The 20,753-nt window shown below is 47.8% G+C and overlaps 1 protein-coding gene across 1 annotated transcript; it reads right to left on the bottom strand.

Annotated features, from left to right (window-relative positions):
- Positions 1–8,123: 8,123 nt before the first annotated feature.
- Positions 8,124–19,993, bottom strand: LOC132826655 (beta-1,3-galactosyltransferase 5-like). Its single transcript, XM_060842665.1, has 2 exons — positions 19,888–19,993; positions 8,124–10,596 (listed from the first exon to the last, which is right to left on the bottom strand). The coding sequence occupies exon 2, from the start codon at positions 10,378–10,380 to the stop codon at positions 9,325–9,327; it is 1,056 nt and encodes a 351-aa protein (XP_060698648.1). The 5' UTR covers positions 10,381–10,596; positions 19,888–19,993; the 3' UTR covers positions 8,124–9,324.
- Positions 19,994–20,753: the final 760 nt, after the last annotated feature.

Raw genomic sequence — 20,753 nt, 5'->3', positions numbered from 1 at the left:
CTCTTCCTGACCTCTCCGCCCCCACCCCACTCCGGCCTATCACCCTCACCTTGACCTCCTTCCACCTATCCCACCTCCATCGCCCCTCCCCCTAGTCCCTCCTCCCTACCTTTTATCTCAGCCGGCTTGGCTCTCTCTCTCTTATTCCTGATGAAGGGCTTATGCTCGAAACGTTGAATTCTCTATTCCTGAGATGCTGCCTAACCTGCTGTGCTTTGACCAGCAACACATTTGCAGCTGTGATCTCCAGCATCTGCAGACCTCATTTTTTACATTCAGCCCCTTAAGCCTGTTCTATCATTCATTAAGATCATGGCTGATCTGTAGTCTAACTCTGTTTGCCTCATTAAGATTTCTTCACCATTCTAAGGATCTTAGCTTGTCTGGTTGCAGGCTCCGCCCCGCTTTCCTGTCCATGTTCTCTCCCACCCCAAACCTCTCCTATCCTTGCAACCATGACTCCCTTATCATTCAAAAGTGCAACTCAGGCTCAGTCCTAACCCATCCTCCACCGTCTCCAGAAAAGGGATGGTCATGCTATAACGAATCCTTGAGAGGGAAAAACAATTCTCATTTGTCGTAAAATACCTCGTTCTTAACAAAATTCTTCTGACAAAACAAAACATCCTCCCAGTATTCACTGGTCCAGTTCCCTCAGGATCTTATAAGCTTCAATAAGATCAGCTCAGTCCTTTACTCCCACTTCCTCTCAGGATCAGCAAGACACAAAGGTAAAGAAGGAGGCTGTTAAGTCTGTGCCAGCTCTCTGTACAGATCAAGTAAACCTGCAGAGATTTTAATGCATGTGTGAGGGAGTGTTGCCTTTTAATTAATTTAAGAGGCATTGAAGAGGGCATTGGATGATTATTTGGATAGAAATAGTGTGCAGATATGTGGGAAAGCAGATTGGAAAAAATAGAACCAGTGCAGGCATGAATGGCCTACTGCACTGTAACTAATCTGTGGTTGTGCAGAGCAATCTAACTGGTCCCATTTCCCCACTCCTTCTACATCACCTTTCAGCTGTTATTTCCATCAAGTACCCATTATCTTCCCCTTTTAAATCATTGATTATCTGTTTCCACCAGAGTCATTGTCACTTCCTGGGTAAATATCCTCCCAATATGTCTTGTGAAAAACATTAGATCGGCATCTCCTAATCTTTGTACCAGCAGCTAATAATAACAGCCTTTCTTCGTCTGCTTTATCTAAACCTGTCATAATGTCTCCTCAAAATCCCACACCTTTCTGATACATGTGAAAAACACTTGAACTACATTTCCCATATAAGCTATGTTTTAGGATTGCTCCATGGAACCATAATACCGGTTATAGAGTCACAGATATGTACAGCACAGAAACAGACCCCTCAGTCCAACCCGTCCATGCCGACCAGATATCCCAACCCAATCTAGTCCCACCTGCCAGTACCCGGCCCATTTCCCTCCAAACTCTTCCTATTCATATACCCATCCAAATGCCTCTTAAATATTGCAATTATACCAGCCTCCACCACTTCCTCTGGCAGCTCATTCCATACATGCACCATCCTCTGCATGAAAAAGTTACCCCTTAGGTCTCTTTTACATCTTTCCCCTCTCACCCTAAACCTATGCCCTTTAGTTCTGGATTCCCCCACCCCAGGAAAAGAGACTGTCTATTTATCCAATCCATATCCCTCATGATTTTATAAGGTCACCTCTCAACCTCTGATGTTCTAGGGAAAACAGCCCCAGCCTGTTCAGCCTCTCACTGTAGCTCAGATCCTCCAGTACCGGCAACATCCTTGTAAATCTTTTCTGAACCTTTTCAAGTTTCACAATCTCTTTCCAATAGAAAGAGACCAGAATTGCACACAAAAGTGGCCTAAACAATGTTCTGTACAGCCATAACATGACCTCTCAATGCCTGCACTCGGTATTCTGACCATTAAAGGAAAGCATACCAAATGCTTTCTTCACTATCCTATCTACCTTTGAAAGGCTGGTCATGGCATTAATCAACTCCAGCCTCCCCACTATTCTTGACCCATTCCAATTTGCCTATCAGAGCAACAGATCCACATCAGATGCCATATCACTTGCCCTTCACTCCTCCCTAGAACACCTTGACACCAAAAACAGTTAGGTAAGAATCCTACTCATTGACTACAGTTCAGCTTTCAACACTATTATCCCCTCAAGACTGATTACTAAACTTAGTGATCTCGGACTAAGCCCCACTCTCTGCAACTGGATTCTCAGTTTCCTGACCCACAGCCATAATCAGTGAAGATTGGACAATATTTCATCCTCACTAACACTCAACAATGGAGCCCCCTACTGTACTCACTGTCTACCCATGACTGTGTCGCCAAATACCAGACTAATGCCATTTACAGGTTCGCTGATGATACCACCATAATTGATCGAATCTCAGATGGCGATGAAACAGACTACAGATGGGAGGAAGAACAGATGGGAAGACCTGGAAAAATGGTGCACTGCGAACAACCGAGCTCTCAATGCCAACAAAACCAAGGAACTCAATATTGACGTTTGGCGGGATGTTACTCATGTCCACCGACATGTTAACAGCACAGAAGTGGAACGAGTGGAGAGTGTCCTTGCCTTTCCAAATACATGTAGATCCTGTCCCTCAAGATTCCCTCCAACAACATGCCCACCACCAAAGTCAGGCTCACCGGTCTATAGTTCCCTGGCTTGTCCTTACCACCTTTTTTAAAACAGTGGCACCACATTAGCCAACCTCCGGTCTTCCAGCACCTCACCCGCGACTATCGATGATACAAATATCTCAGCAAGAGGCCCAGCAATCACTTCCCTAGGTTCCCACAGAGTTCTATGGCACACCTGATCCACTTCCTCCTTTGTGATATGAATATTTTTCAAGATGTCACCATCTATTTCCCTACATTCCATATCTTCCATGTCCTTTTCCACAGTAAATACTGATACAAAATACTCGTTTTGTATCTCCGACATCTCCTGCAGCTCCACACAAAGGCCATCTTTCTGATCTTTGACAAGCCCTATTGGATCTTTGCCATTTAGAGTCATAGAGATGTACAGCATGGAAACAGACCCTTTGGTCCAACCTGTCCATGCCGACCAGATATCCCAACCCAATCTAGACCCACCTGCCAGCACCCGGCCCATATCCCTCCAAACCCTTCCTGTTCATATACCCATCCAAATGCCTCTTAAATGTTGTAATTGTACCAGCCTCTACCACTTACTCTGGCAGCTCATTCCATACACGTATCATCTTCTGTGTGAAAAAGTTGCCCCTTCGGTCTCTTTTATATCTTTCCCCTCTCACCCTAAACCTATGCCCTCTGGTTCTGGACTCCCCAACCCCAGGGAAAAGTCTTTGTCTATCTATCCTATTCATGTCCCTCATAATTTTGTAAAGCTCTATAAGGTCACCCCTCAGCCTCCGACACTCCAGGGAAAACAGACTCAGCCTGTTCAGCTTCTCCCTGTAGCTCAGATCCTCCAACCCTGGCAACATCCTTGTAAGTCTTTTCTGAACCCTTTCAAGTTTCACAACATCTTTCCGATAAGAAGGAGACCAGAATTGCACGCAATATTCCAACAGTGGCCTAACCAATGTCCTGTACAGCCACAACATGACCTCCCAACTCCTGTACTCAATACTCTGACCAATAAAGGAAAGCATACCAAACGCCTTCTTCACTATTCTATCTATCTGTGACTCCACTTTCAAGGAGCTATGAACCTGCACTCCAAGGTCTCTTTGTTCAGCAACACTGTCTAGGACCTGACCATGAAGTGTATAAGTCCTGTTAAGATTTGCTTTCCCAAAATGCAGTACCTCGCATTTATCTGAATTAAACTCCATCTGCCACTTCTCAGCCCATTGGCCCAGATCCTGTTGTAATCTGAGGTAACCCTCTTAGCTGTCCACTACACCTCCAATTTTGGTGTCATCTGCAAGCTTACTAACTGTACCTCTTATGCTCGCATCCAAATCATTTATGTAAATGACAAAAAGAAGAGGACCCAGCACCGATCCTTGTGGCACTCCACTGGTCACAGGCCTCCAGTCTGAAAAACAACCCTCCATACTACCGTCTGTCTTCTACCTTTGAGCCAGTTCTGTATCCAAATGGCTAGTTCTCCCTGTATTCCATGAGATCTAACCTTGCTAATCAGTCTCCCATGGGGAACTTTGTCGAACGCCTTACTGAAGTCCATATAGAGCACATCTACTGTTCTGTCTTCATCAATCGTCTTTGTTGCTTCTTCAAAAAACTCAATCAAGTTTGTGAGATATGATTTCCCATGCACAAAGCCATGTTGGCTATCCCGAATCAGTCCTTGCCTTTCTAAATACATGTACATCCTGTCCCTCAGGATTCCCTCCAACAACTTGCCCACCACTGAGGTCAGGCTCACCGGTCTCTAGTTCCCTGGCTTGTCCTTACCACCCTTCTTAAACAGTGGCACCACGTTTGCTAACCTCTAGTCTTCTGTCACCTCACCTGTGACTATTGATGATACAAACATCTCAGCAAGAGGCCCAGCAATCACTTCTTTAGCTTCCCACAGAGTTCTTGGGTACACCTGATCAGTTCCTGGGGATTTATCCACCTTTAACCGTTTCAAGACATCCAGCACTTCCTCCTCTGTAATCTGGACATTTTGCAAGATGTCACCATCTATTTCCCTACAGTCTATATCTTCCATATCCTTTTCCACAGTAAATACTGATGCAAAATATTCATTTAGTAACTCCCCCATTTTCTGTGGCTCCACACAAAGGCTGCCTTGCTGATCTTTGAGGGGGCCTATTCTCTCCCTAGTTACCCTTTTGTCCTGAATATATTTGTAAAAACCCTTTGGATTCTCCTTAATTCTATTTGCCAAAGCTATCTCATGTCCCCTTTTTGCCCTCCTGATTTTCCTCTTCAGTATACTCCTACTTCCTGTATACTCTTCTAAGGATTCACTCAATCTATCCTGTCAATACCTGACATATGCTTCCTTCTTTTTCTTAACCAAACCCTCAATTTCTTTAGTCATCCAGTATTCCCTATACCTACCAGCCTTCCCTTTCACCCTGACAGGAATATACTTTCTCTGGATTCTTGTTATCTCATTTCTGAAGGCTTCCCATTTTCCAGCCGTCCCTTTATCTGCGAACATCTGCCTCCAATCAGCTTTTGAAAGTTCTTGCCTAATTCCATCAAAATTGGCCTTTCTCCAATTTAGAACTTCAATTTTAGATCTGATCTATCCTTTTCCATCAGTATTTTAAAACGAATAGAATTATGGTCACTGGCCCCAAAGTGCTCCCCCACTGACACCTCAGTCACCTGCTCTGCCTTATTTCCCAAGAGTAGGTCAAGTTTTGCACCTTCTCTAGTAGGTACATCCACATACTGAATCAGAAAATTGTCTTGTACACACTTAAGAAATTCCTCTCCATCTGAACCTTTAACATAATGGCAGTCCCAGTCGAAGTTTGGAAAGTTAAAATTCCCTACCATAACTACCTTATTATTCTTACAGATAGCTGAGATCTCCTTACAAGTTTGTTTCTCAATTTCCCTCTGACTAATGAGAGGTCTATAATACAATCCCAATAATGTGATCATCTCTTTATTTCTCAGTTCCACCCAAATAACTTCCCTGGATGTATTTCTGGGAATATCTTCCCTCAGCACAGCTGTAATGCTATCCCTTATCAAAAATGCCACTCCCCCTCCTCTCTTGCCTCCCTTTTTATCCTTCCTGTAGCATTTGTATCCTGGAACATTAAGCTGCCAGTCCTGCCCATCCCTGAGCCATGTTTCCGTAATTGCTATGATATCCCAGTCCTATGTTCCTAACCATGCCCTGAGTTACCATCTGCCTTCCCGATTAGGCCCCTTGCATTGAAATAAATGCAGTTTAATTTATTAATCCTACCTTGTCCCTGACTGTTTGACTCGCTTCTGTTCTCAGCTGTACCCATCTCAGACCGATCTCTTTCCTCACTATCTCCCTGGGTTCTAACACCTCCCCCAACCCAACCTTACTAGTTTAAATCCTCCCAAGCAGTTCTAGCAAATTTCCAGTATATTAGTCCCCTTCCACTTTAGGTGCAATCCGTCCTTCTTGTACAGGTCACTTCTACCCCAAAAGAGATTCCAATGATCCAAAAATGTGAATCCTTCTCCCATGCACCAGCTCCTCAGCCATGCATTCATCTGCTCTATCCTCCTATTCCTGCCCTCGCTAGCTCGTAGCACTGGGAGTAATCCAGATATTACTATCCTTGAGGACCTCCTTTTTAAATTTCTGCCTAACTCTCTGTAATCTCCCTCCAGAGTCTCAACCTTTTCCCATCTATGTCATTGGTTCCAATGTGGACAATGACCTCCTGCTGGCCCCTGACCCCGTGAGAACATTGTGCACCCTCTCGGAGACATCCTTGATCCTGGCACCAGGGAAACAACACACCATTCTGCTTTTTCTCTGCTGGCCACAGAAATGTCTGTCTGTACCTCGGACTGCAGAATCCCCAAACACAAGTGATCTCTTGGAAGCCGACGTACCCCTCGTTGCATTAGAGCCAGTTTCAATACCAGGAACTTGGCTGTTCGTGCTACGTTCCCCTGAGAATCCATCACCCCCTACATTTTCCAAAACAGCATACTTGTTTGAAATGGGTATATCCACAAAAGACTCCTGCCCTTAGTGCCAACCTCTCTTACCCTTCCTGGAGTTAACCCATCTATGTGACTGTATCTGAGACTTTCCCCCTTCCTATAACTGCCATTTGCTGTTGCAAATTCCACATCACTTCTATCTGTCTCTCCAAACGATCCACTCGATCTGATAAGATTTGCATCCAACAGCATTTATGGCAGATATAATCCGCAGTAACCCTTAAACTCTCTCTTTAAACTCCAACATCTCTTTGAGGCAATCCCTTTTGTGTAACCCCACAGGGGTTTTTTACCATGGCTAACCCCACCTGACAGCACATCGTTGAACTGCGATTCAACAATGTGCTGCCATTCAAAAAAACTGAACCATGATCCCCTGGCTACAAAGAAAGTGAGGGTTGATTATCCCTCCTCTCAGGAGAAAATGAATTTCCTTTAGGTTGTGTCCTAGCCTCTGCACAGGATATGAATTAAAACAAAGACATTCTTGTGTGTTTTGCACCCAGAATCATGTAAAATAGGGGGCTAAAAACTAACTGCAACCCTTGAATTCTGTGTGCTCAAGTGCTGATTGCTAGTGTGTTAGCTTGGGCCTCGAGTTGCTAAAGTGTGCTGAATACGGACACAGTTCCATCTCAGCACTGTCCTCATGACCTGTCCTACCTGCCAATCTACCTTCCCACCTATCCACTCCACCCTCCTCTCTGACCTATCACCTCCATCCCCACCCCCATCCACCTATTGTACTCTTTGCAACCTTCGCCCCAGCTCCCCCCCACCCCCATTTATCTCTCCACCCTGGAGGCTTCTTGCTCTATTCCTGATGTTGGGCTTTTGCCCGAAACGTCAATTTTCCTGCTCCTCGGATGCTGCCTGACCTGCTGTGCTTTTCCAGCACCACTCTGATCTAAACTCTGGTTTCCAGCATCTGCAGGCCTCACTTTTGCACAGTTGAGAACTTCCATTAGACAACTTGTGTCAGCTAGTACAAAAAAAGGTCTCTCTCCCTATGATTGCTAAAAACAAATCAAGTCAGAAAAGCCACTGTTGAAGAAAACTGAACCAAAACCCTTTAGCTAATGACAGAACCAAGAATTTCCAGTTACCAAAGCAAGAGCTACCCATCTTAACAGCGTCAGCATTTCACAATGTATTCATCATGATCAATCCAAAGACAATCTCATTTAAAATTTTTAATTAATAGATTGACCTTTTTCAGTTCAAAAATGTATATGTGTGTGTCATGTTTAGTTAGTAAAAAATGAGGTCTGCAGATGCTGGAGATCACAGCTGCAAATGTGTTGCTGGTCAAAGCACAGCAGGTTAGGCAGCATCTCAGGAATAGAGAATTCGACGTTTCGAGCATAAGCCCTTCATCAGGAATGCTCGAAACGTCGAATTCTCTATTCCTGAGATGCTGCCTAACCTGCTGTGCTTTGACCAGCAACACATTTGCAGTCATGTTTAGTTACCTTTCCCTAAGGTTTAGTAGCTAGTAATCCTACTTTCTTGAACTCAGGAAACCCTGGTTAAATTGGCTTCTTTTAAAACATATTTCACGTATCCACGAGGTAGGAATCCCTTTCCAAATTAAACTGTTGCGACCAGTAAAGGGATGGATTGAATAATAAGGGGAGCCAGTCCTCAGCCAGGAGCATTTGAGGGTATCCCATTTGGAATTATAATGTTATGGGGTCTGTTACCCAGACATCAGTTAATATCACGGTGGAGCATGGTGTAAAATTTGTGCTTGAGGCTTGGGAATGGAATTTGAACCCGCAGTCTTCTGAGTATGGAAGAATGAGGGGGCTTTCATAGAAACCTATAAAATTCTATACAAGCAAACTTTGGAAGGATTTTTTTTTATTTGTTCACAGGTTGTGGGTGCCACTGACTAGGCCCTTACTGACTGCCCTTACCTAATTACCCAGAGGGTAATTAAGAGTCAGCAGTATTGCTGAGAATGTGAAGTCACATGTAGGCCAAACCGGGTAAAGATGAGAGATCTCCTTCCCTAAAGAGCTTCAGTGAAGAGATGGGTTTTTATGACAATTGGCAGCGGTTATGCTCTAGCTGGTAGGCCAGCTCTTCATTGCAGATTGTTATCGGATTCAGATTTCACCATCTGCTGTGATGTAGTTTGAACGCATGGCCCCAGAACACTCACCTGGGGTTCTGGATCATCAACCCACTGACATGGCTGTTATCCCACCAACTTTCCCAGTTCCTGATGACTGGAGAATCCAGAGCCGGGAATGGGAGGGGGGGGTCTCACGGACATGGAACCAACCATTTAGGACTGAGATGAAGAGAAATTTCTTCACCCAGACAGTGGTGAGCACGTGGATCTCTGCCACAGAAAGTTGTTGGGGGAAAATCATTGAATATTGAGTAGGGGTTAGTTATAGTTCTTGGGGCTAAAGGGTATGTGAAGGAAGGAGGAACAATAGACTGAATTGGTTGATCAGCCATGGTCATACTGAATGGCAGGGCAGGCTCAAAGTGCCAGATGACCTCCTCCTGCTGCAATTTTCAATGTATCTGTGCTTCTAAAGACTGTGTCCCTTTGTTCTGGACTCTGTCCACTGTACAAAGTCGTTTCATCCGGGGTGACTAAAGGGTTTGATCATGTCTGAGCAAAACTGTCAGCTCCATCTGGTGATAGTGGGATTACCAGAACACGCTGTGCGGGCCTGGACCATGTTGCTGTGGGCTAGGCGTTGGTCCTGTGTGCTGAGGTGATGAATGACCATCAGGTACCTGTAGTTGCACACTCTCCAGTTCACGTTGTGCTTGGTGAAGCGGCTGCTTGACAGCGCAGGGATACCAGCCGCTTCCGCCAGGATCCCGACGTACGCATCCTCGACAGGAATGGGGTGGACCCAGGCTGCTACCCTCAGGATTGCAGCAGCTGCATCCAGGGAGAGCACGTAGCCCACCCCACTCACGTAGGGAGGGTACCGCTCTTTCCCATAGTCCTGCCATGACACATACCATTTGCTCCAAGGATCTCGGATGACCTCCCGCTTCTCGGGTGCAAACAGGGAGCCGGCATAAAGTCCAGTCCGAATCGGGTTGTCCTGAACTAGAAAGCGAGGCAGCCTGTCCGTGTTTACGAAGCAGTCGTCATCGGTTTTGAGGATGTACAAAGGCTGGCAAGTGCTCACTGCCCATTTTAACCCGTGCATGACTTTTAGTGTTAAGTTTCTGTAAGTGTCCAGGTAGTTTCCCACCAACAGGTCCTGGAACACTTCCTGCTCCGATCGGATTAGGTTGGCTGCCCCTTCTCCTGCGGCCTGGCCAACCAAGAAGACCACTTGCCAAGGGAAGGCACTGTCCTCCCAGCCCAGCGCCCATGTGTTGCGAATAGTGTTCCTACGGTTAATGTTGGGCTGGGCAGATGTCACCAGGATCAAGAGGACCTGCCCCTTCCGGCAAGAAGGTGGTTCATGTTGCCGACTGTGCAGAGTCTCAAAGTTGATCCCAGACCTCTGGTCCACCATCTTGTCTTCGTCATCCTTGCTCTTCACTTGTTTGAGCAGAGCCCGGAGATCTGATCTACCAGTGTCCTCAGTCAGCCTATAGGTCACATGTAAACTTAGCACCAGAAAAGCAGACACCAGGAGGGACGCAAGCACAAGAACTTTAAAGTAGATTTTTGACTTCATTGCTTTAACACAAAGAGTTACAAATGCCTGCATGCTCAGAGGAAGTATTCACTTCAAGACTGATCAGGTTAAAGATCCATGAAGTCCAGGTTGGTTTGTACGGCTTCAGTCTTACAGCTGGGAAGGAAACAGGCAGAGGTCTAAACATCCCTGCCCTCCTTGCACTCTCATAACTGCAGGACATTTCAAAACACGTCACAGCCTACAGGAGGTCAAATTTGGAAACACTGAAATCACAGGGGCCAGCATCTGTGGAGAGAGGAGAAACACAATCAAGTAATTGAAGTGGAAGAAGTTAGGGACTGAACAGTCTTTTATGATAAAAAATAAAGCTCGGATAAAGGGATGATGGTGCAAGACTTAGTAACAGTTCAGGTTAAAACAAGAGAGAAGTCCAAAGGAAGGTATAAATGGCTATAATACAACCAATACCCCAGAAAATGGAAATAGTATGAATTGTAGAACATTGTAGAGGGTTCCACGAGCTCTGAATTACCAAAAATGTAAGATGTAGTGTTGTTCCTTCAGCTTACATTGAACTCCACCACACCAGTGTAGGACAGAGTGACGGTGCAGGACTGCCAGGGGGCTGAGATTCACATTCTGAACTACTGCCAGGGGGCTGAGATTCACATTCTGAACTACTGCCATGGGGCTGAGATTCACATCCTGAACTACTGCCAGGGGGCTGAGATTCACATCCTGAACTACTGCCAGGGGGCTGAGATTCACATCCTGAACTACTGCCATGGGGCTGAGATTCACATCCTGAACTACTGCCAGGGGGCTGAGATTCACATCCTGAACTACTGCCAGGGGGCTGAGATTCACATCCTGAACTACTGCCAGGGGGCTGAGATTCACATCCTGAACTACTGCCAGGGGGCTGAGATTCACATCCTGAACTACTGCCAGGGGGCTGAGATTCACATTCTGAACTACTGCCAGGGGGCTGAGATTCACATCCTGAACTACTGCCAGGGGGCTGAGATTCACATCCTGAACTACTGCCAGGGGGCTGAGATTCACATCCTGAACTACTGCCAGGGGGCTGAGATTCACATCCTGAACTACTGCCAGGGGGCTGAGATTCACATCCTGAACTACTGCCAGGGGGCTGAGATTCACATCCTGAACTACAGCCAGGGGGCTGAGATTCACATCCTGAACTACTGCCAGGGGGCTGAGATTCACATCCTGAACTACTGCCAGGGGGCTGAGATTCACATCCTGAACTACTGCCAGGGGGCTGAGATTCACATCCTGAACTACTGCCAGGGGGCTGAGATTCACATCCTGAACTACTGCCAGGGGGCTGAGATTCACATCCTGAACTACTGCCAGGGGGCTGAGATTCACATCCTGAACTACAGCCAGGGGGCTGAGATTCACATCCTGAACTACTGCCAGGGGGCTGAGATTCACATCCTGAACTACTGCCATGGGGCTGAGATTCACATCCTGAACTACTGCCAGGGGGCTGAGATTCACATCCTGAACTACTGCCAGGGGGCTGAGATTCACATCCTGAACTACTGCCAGGGGGCTGAGATTCACATCCTGAACTACTGCCAGGGGGCTGAGATTCACATCCTGAACTACAGCCAGGGGGCTGAGATTCACATCCTGAACTACTGCCAGGGGGCTGAGATTCACATCCTGAACTACTGCCAGGGGGCTGAGATTCACATCCTGAACTACTGCCAGGGGGCTGAGATTCACATTCTGAACTACTGCCAGGGGGCTGAGATTCACATCCTGAACTACTGCCAGGGGGCTGAGATTCACATCCTGAACTACTGCCAGGGGGCTGAGATTCACATCCTGAACTACTGCCAGGGGGCTGAGATTCACATCCTGAACTACTGCCAGGGGGCTGAGATTCACATCCTGAACTACTGCCAGGGGGCTGAGATTCACATCCTGAACTACAGCCAGGGGGCTGAGATTCACATCCTGAACTACTGCCAGGGGGCTGAGATTCACATCCTGAACTACTGCCAGGGGGCTGAGATTCACATCCTGAACTACTGCCAGGGGGCTGAGATTCACATCCTGAACTACTGCCAGGGGGCTGAGATTCACATCCTGAACTACTGCCAGGGGGCTGAGATTCACATCCTGAACTACTGCCAGGGGGCTGAGATTCACATCCTGAACTACAGCCAGGGGGCTGAGATTCACATCCTGAACTACTGCCAGGGGGCTGAGATTCACATCCTGAACTACTGCCAGGGGGCTGAGATTCACATCCTGAACTACTGCCAGGGGGCTGAGATTCACATCCTGAACTACAGCCAGGGGGCTGAGATTCACATCCTGAACTACTGCCAGGGGGCTGAGATTCACATCCTGAACTACTGCCAGGTGGCTGAGATTCACATTCTGAACTACTGCCAGGGGGCTGAGATTCACATCCTGAACTACTGCCATGGGGCTGAGATTCACATCCTGAACTACTGCCAGGGGGCTGAGATTCACATCCTGAACTACTGCCAGGGGGCTGAGATTCACATCCTGAACTACTGCCAGGGGGCTGAGATTCACATCCTGAACTACTGCCAGGGGGCTGAGATTCACATCCTGAACTACTGCCATGGGGCTGAGATTCACATCCTGAACTACTGCCAGGGGGCTGAGATTCACATCCTGAACTACTGCCAGGGGGCTGAGATTCACATCCTGAACTACTGCCAGGGGGCTGAGATTCACATCCTGAACTACTGCCAGGGGGCTGAGATTCACATCCTGAACTACTGCCATGGGGCTGAGATTCACATCCTGAACTACTGCCAGGGGGCTGAGATTCACATCCTGAACTACTGCCATGGGGCTGAGATTCACATCCTGAACTACTGCCAGGAGGCTGAGATTCACATTCTGAACTACTGCCAGGGGGCTGAGATTCACATTCTGAACTACTGCCAGGGGGCTGAGATTCACATCCTGAACTACTGCCAGGGGGCTGAGATTCACATTCTGAACTACTGCCAGGGGGCTGAGATTCAGATCCTGAACTCCTGCCAGGGGGCTGAGATTCACATCCTGAACTACTGCCAGGGGGCTGAGATTCACATCCTGAACTACTGCCAGGGGGCTGAGATTCACATCCTGAACTACTGCCAGGGGGCTGAGATTCACATCCTGAACTACTGCCAGGGGGCTGAGATTCACATCCTGAACTACAGCCAGGGGGCTGAGATTCACATCCTGAACTACTGCCAGGGGGCTGAGATTCACATCCTGAACTACTGCCAGGTGGCTGAGATTCACATTCTGAACTACTGCCAGGGGGCTGAGATTCACATCCTGAACTACTGCCAGGGGGCTGAGATTCACATCCTGAACTACTGCCAGGTGGCTGAGATTCACATTCTGAACTACTGCCAGGGGACTGAGATTCACATCCTGAACTACTGCCAGGGGGCTGAGATTCACATCCTGAACTACTGCCAGGGGGCTGAGATTCACATCCTGAACTACTGCCAGGGGGCTGAGATTCACATCCTGAACTACTGCCATGGGGCTGAGATTCACATCCTGAACTACTGCCAGGAGGCTGAGATTCACATCCTGAACTACTGCCAGGTGGCTGAGATTCACATTCTGAACTACTGCCAGGGGGCTGAGATTCACATTCTGAACTACTGCCAGGGGGCTGAGATTCACATCCTGAACTACTGCCAGGGGGCTGAGATTCACATCCTGAACTACTGCCAGGGGGCTGAGATTCACATCCTGAACTACTGCCAGGGGGCTGAGATTCACATCCTGAACTACAGCCAGGGGGCTGACATTCACATCCTGAACTACTGCCAGGGGGCTGAGATTCACATCCTGAACTACTGCCAGGGGGCTGAGATTCACATCCTGAACTACTGCCAGGAGGCTGAGATTCACATCCTGAACTACTGCCAGGGGGCTGAGATTCACATCCTGAACTACTGCCAGGGGGCTGAGATTCACATCCTGAACTACTGCCAGGAGGCTGAGATTCACATCCTGAACTACTGCCAGGGCGCTGAGATTCACATCCTGAACTACTGCCAGGGGGCTGAGATTCACATCCTGAACTACTGCCAGGGGGCTGAGATTCACATCCTGAACTACTGCCAGGGGGCTGAGATTCACATCCTGAACTACTGCCAGGGGGCTGAGATTCACATTCTGAACTACTGCCAGGGGGCTGAGATTCACATCCTGAACTACTGCCAGGGGGCTGAGATTCACATTCTGAACTACTGCCAGGGGGCTGAGATTCACATCCTGAACTACTGCCAGGGGGCTGAGATTCACATCCTGAACTACTGCCAGGGGGCTGAGATTCACATCCTGAACTACTGCCAGGGGGCTGAGATTCACATCCTGAACTACTGCCAGGGGGCTGAGATTCACATCCTGAACTACTGCCAGGGGGCTGAGATTCACATCCTGAACTACTGCCATGGGGCTGAGATTCACATCCTGAACTACTGCCAGGGGGCTGAGATTCACATCCTGAACTACTGCCAGGGGGCTGAGATTCACATTCTGAACTACTGCCAGGGGGCTGAGATTCACATCCTGAACTACTGCCAGGGGGCTGAGATTCACATCCTGAACTACTGCCAGGGGGCTGAGATTCACATCCTGAACTACTGCCAGGGGGCTGAGATTCACATTCTGAACTACTGCCAGGGGGCTGAGATTCACATACTGAACTACTGCCAGGGGGCTGAGATTCACATCCTGAACTACTGCCAGGGGGCTGAGATTCACATCCTGAACTACTGCCAGGGGGCTGAGATTCACATCCTGAACTACTGCCAGGGGGCTGAGATTCACATCCTGAACTACTGCCAGGGGGCTGAGATTCACATCCTGAACTACAGCCAGGGGGCTGAGATTCACATCCTGAACTACTGCCAGGGGGCTGAGATTCACATCCTGAACTACTGCCAGGGGGCTGAGATTCACATCCTGAACTACTGCCAGGAGGCTGAGATTCACATCCTGAACTACTGCCAGGGGGCTGAGATTCACATCCTGAACTACTGCCAGGGGGCTGAGATTCACATCCTGAACTACTGCCAGGGGGCTGAGATTCACATCCTGAACTACTGCCAGGGGGCTGAGATTCACATTCTGAACTACAGCCAGGGGGCTGAGATTCACATCCTGAACTACTGCCAGGGGGCTGAGATTCACATCCTGAACTACTGCCAGGGGGCTGAGATTCACATCCTGAACTACTGCCAGGGGGCTGAGATTCACATTCTGAACTACTGCCAGGGGGCTGAGATTCACATCCTGAACTACTGCCAGGGGGCTGAGATTCACATCCTGAACTACAGTTGTTTATAATGGTGGGAAAAAGAAAACAAACAGGAAAATAAAACAGCTCAGCAAACTGCCACTTTGTAAAGGGTGAGATTCCTTGCATTTTCCCCCTCGGTCATATTCCTGATGAAGGGCTTTTGCCCGAAACGTCAATTTTACTGCTCCTCGGATGCTGCCTGAACTGCTGTGCTCTTCCAGCACCACTGATCCAGAATCTGGTTTCCAGCATCTGCTGTCATTGTTTTCACCAAGTTACTGAAACGGTCCCGACATTGCTGACCTCTACTGGCTCAATGGGATTCCAGGACTCTTAAGGGAAGGGGAATGAGAGAGTGAGTGAGAGAGAAAATACTCAGTGCATTGGGTTAGAATCAAGTGGAATGTGCAGCATTCAGCCAGCAGTCTCACTGACTGACAGGGCCCGTGCAAGCACAGGGCTCTGCAGCAGTAACTGTCGAAGGGTGAAGGAAAGGGTACTCAGGCAATCATCGTGAATCAGTTGTCCTGATGCAAGTCAAGGAGTCCTCCTGAAACCAATTAAAGATTTGGCCTGCCCTGTCTCTGCTGTTCTTTTTATAAAAAGCAGCAAGGAGAGAATAAATGTAACTATTCCAGCTGGCTACACTCGTTCTGTCTCCCTTCCATGCTGGGCCACCTCAACCATGAAGATCTTATACAGTAGCAAAGGACACTGAAGAGAAGTATTACAAATCGAGTCTCCAACACACAAACAGGTCATTCGGCCCTGATGTGCCTCTGAGCCTATCCCAACCCAGTTTATCTAACCCATCAGCAGGAGCTGCTATTCGGAGCTCTCTTGTGCTTATCCAGATCCTCTTAAATAAACCAATACAATTCGATGCACTGGGGAGAAAGGGTTCTCTTGCGTTCTCCGTCGGATTTGTTGTTTCATGTTTACGGATCTGTAGTTTTTGGCTCTTCCACAAGTGGAACAACTTCTAAGACCATTAGGTTTCGGTGCAGAAGTAGACTATTTAGCCCGTTCAATGAGAACATGACTGATCTGATCATCCTCAACTTCACTTTCCTGTCTTTCCCCCGAAGTGATGAAAATGACATCTAAAGGATCTCTATCCAGACACTCCTCAGCCTAGCAAAGAGAATAGTCCTTCCACACGCAGTCTTTATTGATGAGTACTTTCTCTCAGTTCTGCTACCATTCTTCCAAATCATTGTGCATCTTTTCCACTGTCCCTATAACATAGAGTCGGAACAAATCACAATGCTACAAATGCAGGTTTAGCCTCACCTCCTTTGGATTTCCTCCTCCTAGAAATGAACAGAGTACTTGGTTTGTCATGGAATCCCCACAGTGCAGAAAGAGGCCATTCAACCCATCAAATCTGCACAGACCCTGTGAAGAGGATGCCAGCCAGACCCAGCCAACCACCCTATCCCTGTAACCCTGCATTTTCCATGGCAGATCACCTTATCTGCACATCTTTAGACTATTGAACGAAACCGCAACACCCACGCAGACACGGGGAGAATGTGCAAACCTCCACACAGACGGTCACCCAAAATTGGAATTGAACCCGGGTCCCTGGCGCTGTGAGGCAACAGTGCTAACCACTGAGCCACTGTGGTAACCCAGTGATGGCCCAGACTGTGTTGAAAATCTTGATCAAATGGACCTTTGACCTCCTAAATTTTGCATTATTTATTTTTTGTGGACTCTCCTTATCATTTAACATAAGACATAGGAGCAGGATTAGGGCATTCAGTCCATCACGTCTGCCATCCCATTCGATCGGATTGTGGCTGCTCTGAAAACTGTAACTCCCAGTGAGATGTTTCAGCCAGAAATTCACATTCCCTTCAAAGAGTCCCATAACATGAATTAATCTTTGCTTCCTGACCAGGAATTGAACCCAAGCCGCAGAGGTGAAAGTACCAATTCCAAACGGTACACCACCAGGAGACATGAAACCTGGGACCAGGAGCAGATAATTCAGCTCCTCAGCTTGTCTCATTCCTCCTTCAATGTACACAATGTCCCAGCATCCAATATACTCAGCAGGAGTGAATTCCACAGATTCATGACCCTTTGAGGGAAGTAATTTCTCCTTCTCTCTGTTTCAAATGTGCTACTCCTTATCTTCAAACTATGATCTCTCATTCTAGATTGTCTCACAAGGGGAAACACCCTCTCTACGTCTACCTTGTCAATCCCCTTTAGCAAGGTATATTCCTCAATTAGATCTCCACTTGTTCTTCCAAATTCTTGAGAGTACCGGCCTAAACTGCTCAATCTCTCTTCTTCGTAAGACAAACCTCTCATCTCTGGAATCAGTCTAGTGAACCGGCTATGAATTGCCTCCAAAGCAACTACATTCCTTCTCCAGTAAGGGATCAAAGGCAAAGTGCAGACCTTTTTGAAAGATTAAATTCCCTACAGTGTGGAAACAGGCCCTTCGGCCCAACAAGTCCACACCAACCCTCCAAAGAGTAACCCACCCCCCCCTCTGACTAATGCACCTAACACTATGGACAATTTAGCGTGGCTAAATCAGCTGACCTGCACATCTTTGGATTGTGGGAGGACACTGGGAGAATGTGCAAACTCTATACAGACAGCCTAAGGCTGGGATTGAACCTGAGACCCTGGTGCTATAAGGCAGCACTGCTAACCACTGAGCCACCATGCTGCCTGTTCAGGAGTTATTCTGATAAATCCATATTGCATTTCCTCCAAGACCAATGTGTCAGGTACAAAGCCAGTACAAGTTCAGGCAGGAGTCTGTGTACCAACTTGTTGCAACCTCAAAAACAGCTTCTCATCGTAAAGGGCTAGTACTATTCATATAGCAGCTTCAGCATAGCCAAACTTTCCAGAGACTCTCTCAGGAGCATTACAGAGGAGATGAAGATGCTGCACCGCAGAGGAGCTGGAGATCAAACCAGCACAAGCCTGGTCAAAGCAGGAGGGAAAGTGTTCCAGAGTATACGGCCCAGTTACCACCAATGGCGCCGCAATCTCTCTACTGTCTGACTCTAATTAACCCTGGGACTCTCTACAGACGAGAGGGCAAACTAGTTATAGATATAGATCATAAGACATAGGAGTGGAAATAAGGCCATTCGGCCCATCGAGTTCGCTCTGCCATTCAATCATGGCTGATGGGCATTTCAACTCCACTTACCAGCGTTCTCCCCTTAGCCCTTAATTCCTCGAGACAACAAGAATCTATCAATCTCTGCCTTGAAGACATTTAGCGTCCCGGCCTCCACTGCACTCTGCGGCAATGAATTCCACAGGCCCACCACCCTCTGGCTGAAGAAATGTCTCTGCATTTCTGTTCTGAATTGACCCCCTCTAATTCTAAGGCTGTGTCCACGGGTCCTAGTCTCCTCGCCTAATGGAAACAATTTCCTAGCGTCCACCCTTTCCAAGCCATGTATTATCTTGTAAGTTTCTATTAAGTCTCCCCTCAATCTTCTGAACTCCAATGAATACAATCCTAGGATCCTCAGTCGTTTCTCCTATGTCAGTGGGTCGCAGGGCTAGAAAAGTTAGCGGTAGATATGGTGGCGGTGATCTCTTAACATTGAAGAATGGCTTAATGAGGATCGAGGTACAGGGGTGAGTGTGGGAGTAAACAAGGTTTGGTGGCAATGAAGACAGTCAGCAGTGTATTAGAGTTTGCTGGGTGTCTAGTCAGAGGGGGTTGGCGGTGCACTGACCAGTTGAGTGTATACTGAGGGTATGGCAGGAGCTGCCACAGAATCCGATAATGTTATGGTCTTAGCGATGGCGTGGGGAGGGACAAATCCAACACCCAGGATGTAAACTGCTTCAGTTTCTTTGATTCACTGGCGGGACGTGGGGCTAAACTAACCAGGATTTACAACATTGACAAACTACCTTCAAACCCGTGCCGCCAGTGAATCATACACCAGGAGGAAATCTGGGATCCATGGCGAGAGAATTCCGCCTGGGGGGGAAGGGGGGAGGTGATCCCAATCCCCTCAATGTTGACCAATCTGTTCACACAGCTCTGGAAGCCTGGCGGGGGGGGGGGGGGGGGGGGGGAATCCAACAGGCGGAGCCGCCAAGATCTCAGTCAATTCACTCGGGACACACTGAGAAGACTTCAGCCAAACTCTCCGGCAGATCCCGCTCAGATCCACCCCAGAACCCGGAGCATACCCCTTCCTTCTCCCCCTTCCAGACTCACCCCCCCTTCCCCCAGTACCAACCTCAGCACAGAGCCAGCAGAGAGCAGGGAACTGCTGCATGGGGCTGCTTCACCCTGTCTCTTGTTCCGGGTTCACTTCTCGCCAACAACCCCAGTCTCGCTCACCCTCCTCTGTCTGACAGTCCCCCCCCCGCCCCCGTCTCCCACCCACTCTGTGATGGGCACTCACACAGCCAATAGTGCGAGGGAATTGTTCCATTCCTGGGAAACTAGGACACTCTTTTAATTGGTTCATCTGATCCCCTGGGGGGAACAGTGTACTGAATTAATTCAATTCAAAATGAACGTTGCCACAAGAGACCAAGTTTAAGAGCCAAGAGACTAAGCACAAGAGCCTTAATGTTCCAAACTGTGAAGTATCCTCCTTTACAGTGATCCAGCTCACAGTTCTGTGTTTCCCACAGGAATCAGACCGTTTTTAATACAGATTACAGGAGCTGGTTTGTTGCTGAGATTAAAAAGGGATTGCGGATGCTATAAATCAGAAACACTTGTGAGGAAGGGTCACAGAAACCGAAACGTTAACTCCGATTTCTCTTCACAGATCAGCTGAGTTAAACATCACACAACACCAGGTTATATTTGGAAGCACTAGCTTTGGGGGCGCTGCTCCTTCATCAGGTGGTTGTGGGTACTGTGTAACAGTATAACCTTGGACTATAACCTTGGTCTTGTGTGATGTTTAACTTTGTCCACCCCAGTACCTCCAAATCAGATCTGCTGGAGGATTTGGGATATAGGGAGAGGCTGTACAGTCTGGGGCTATTTTCCCTGGAGCGTCGGAGGCTGAGGGGTGAATTTAGAGACTTACAAAATCATGAGAGACATGGATAGGGTGAAAAGCCAAGGTCTTTTCCCTGGGTGGGG

The sequence above is a fragment of the Hemiscyllium ocellatum genome, chromosome 2, assembly GCF_020745735.1.
Source record: "Hemiscyllium ocellatum isolate sHemOce1 chromosome 2, sHemOce1.pat.X.cur, whole genome shotgun sequence".
NCBI classification, from domain to species: Eukaryota; Metazoa; Chordata; class Chondrichthyes; order Orectolobiformes; family Hemiscylliidae; genus Hemiscyllium; species Hemiscyllium ocellatum.
This window is presented reverse-complemented; position numbering and strand designations above follow the sequence as displayed.

What these genes read in the sequence shown, in the direction of transcription:
- LOC132826655 (XM_060842665.1), bottom strand. Translation starts at nt 10,380, where the DNA reads ATGCAGGCATTTGTAACTCTTTGTGTTAAAGCAATGAAGTCAAAAATC.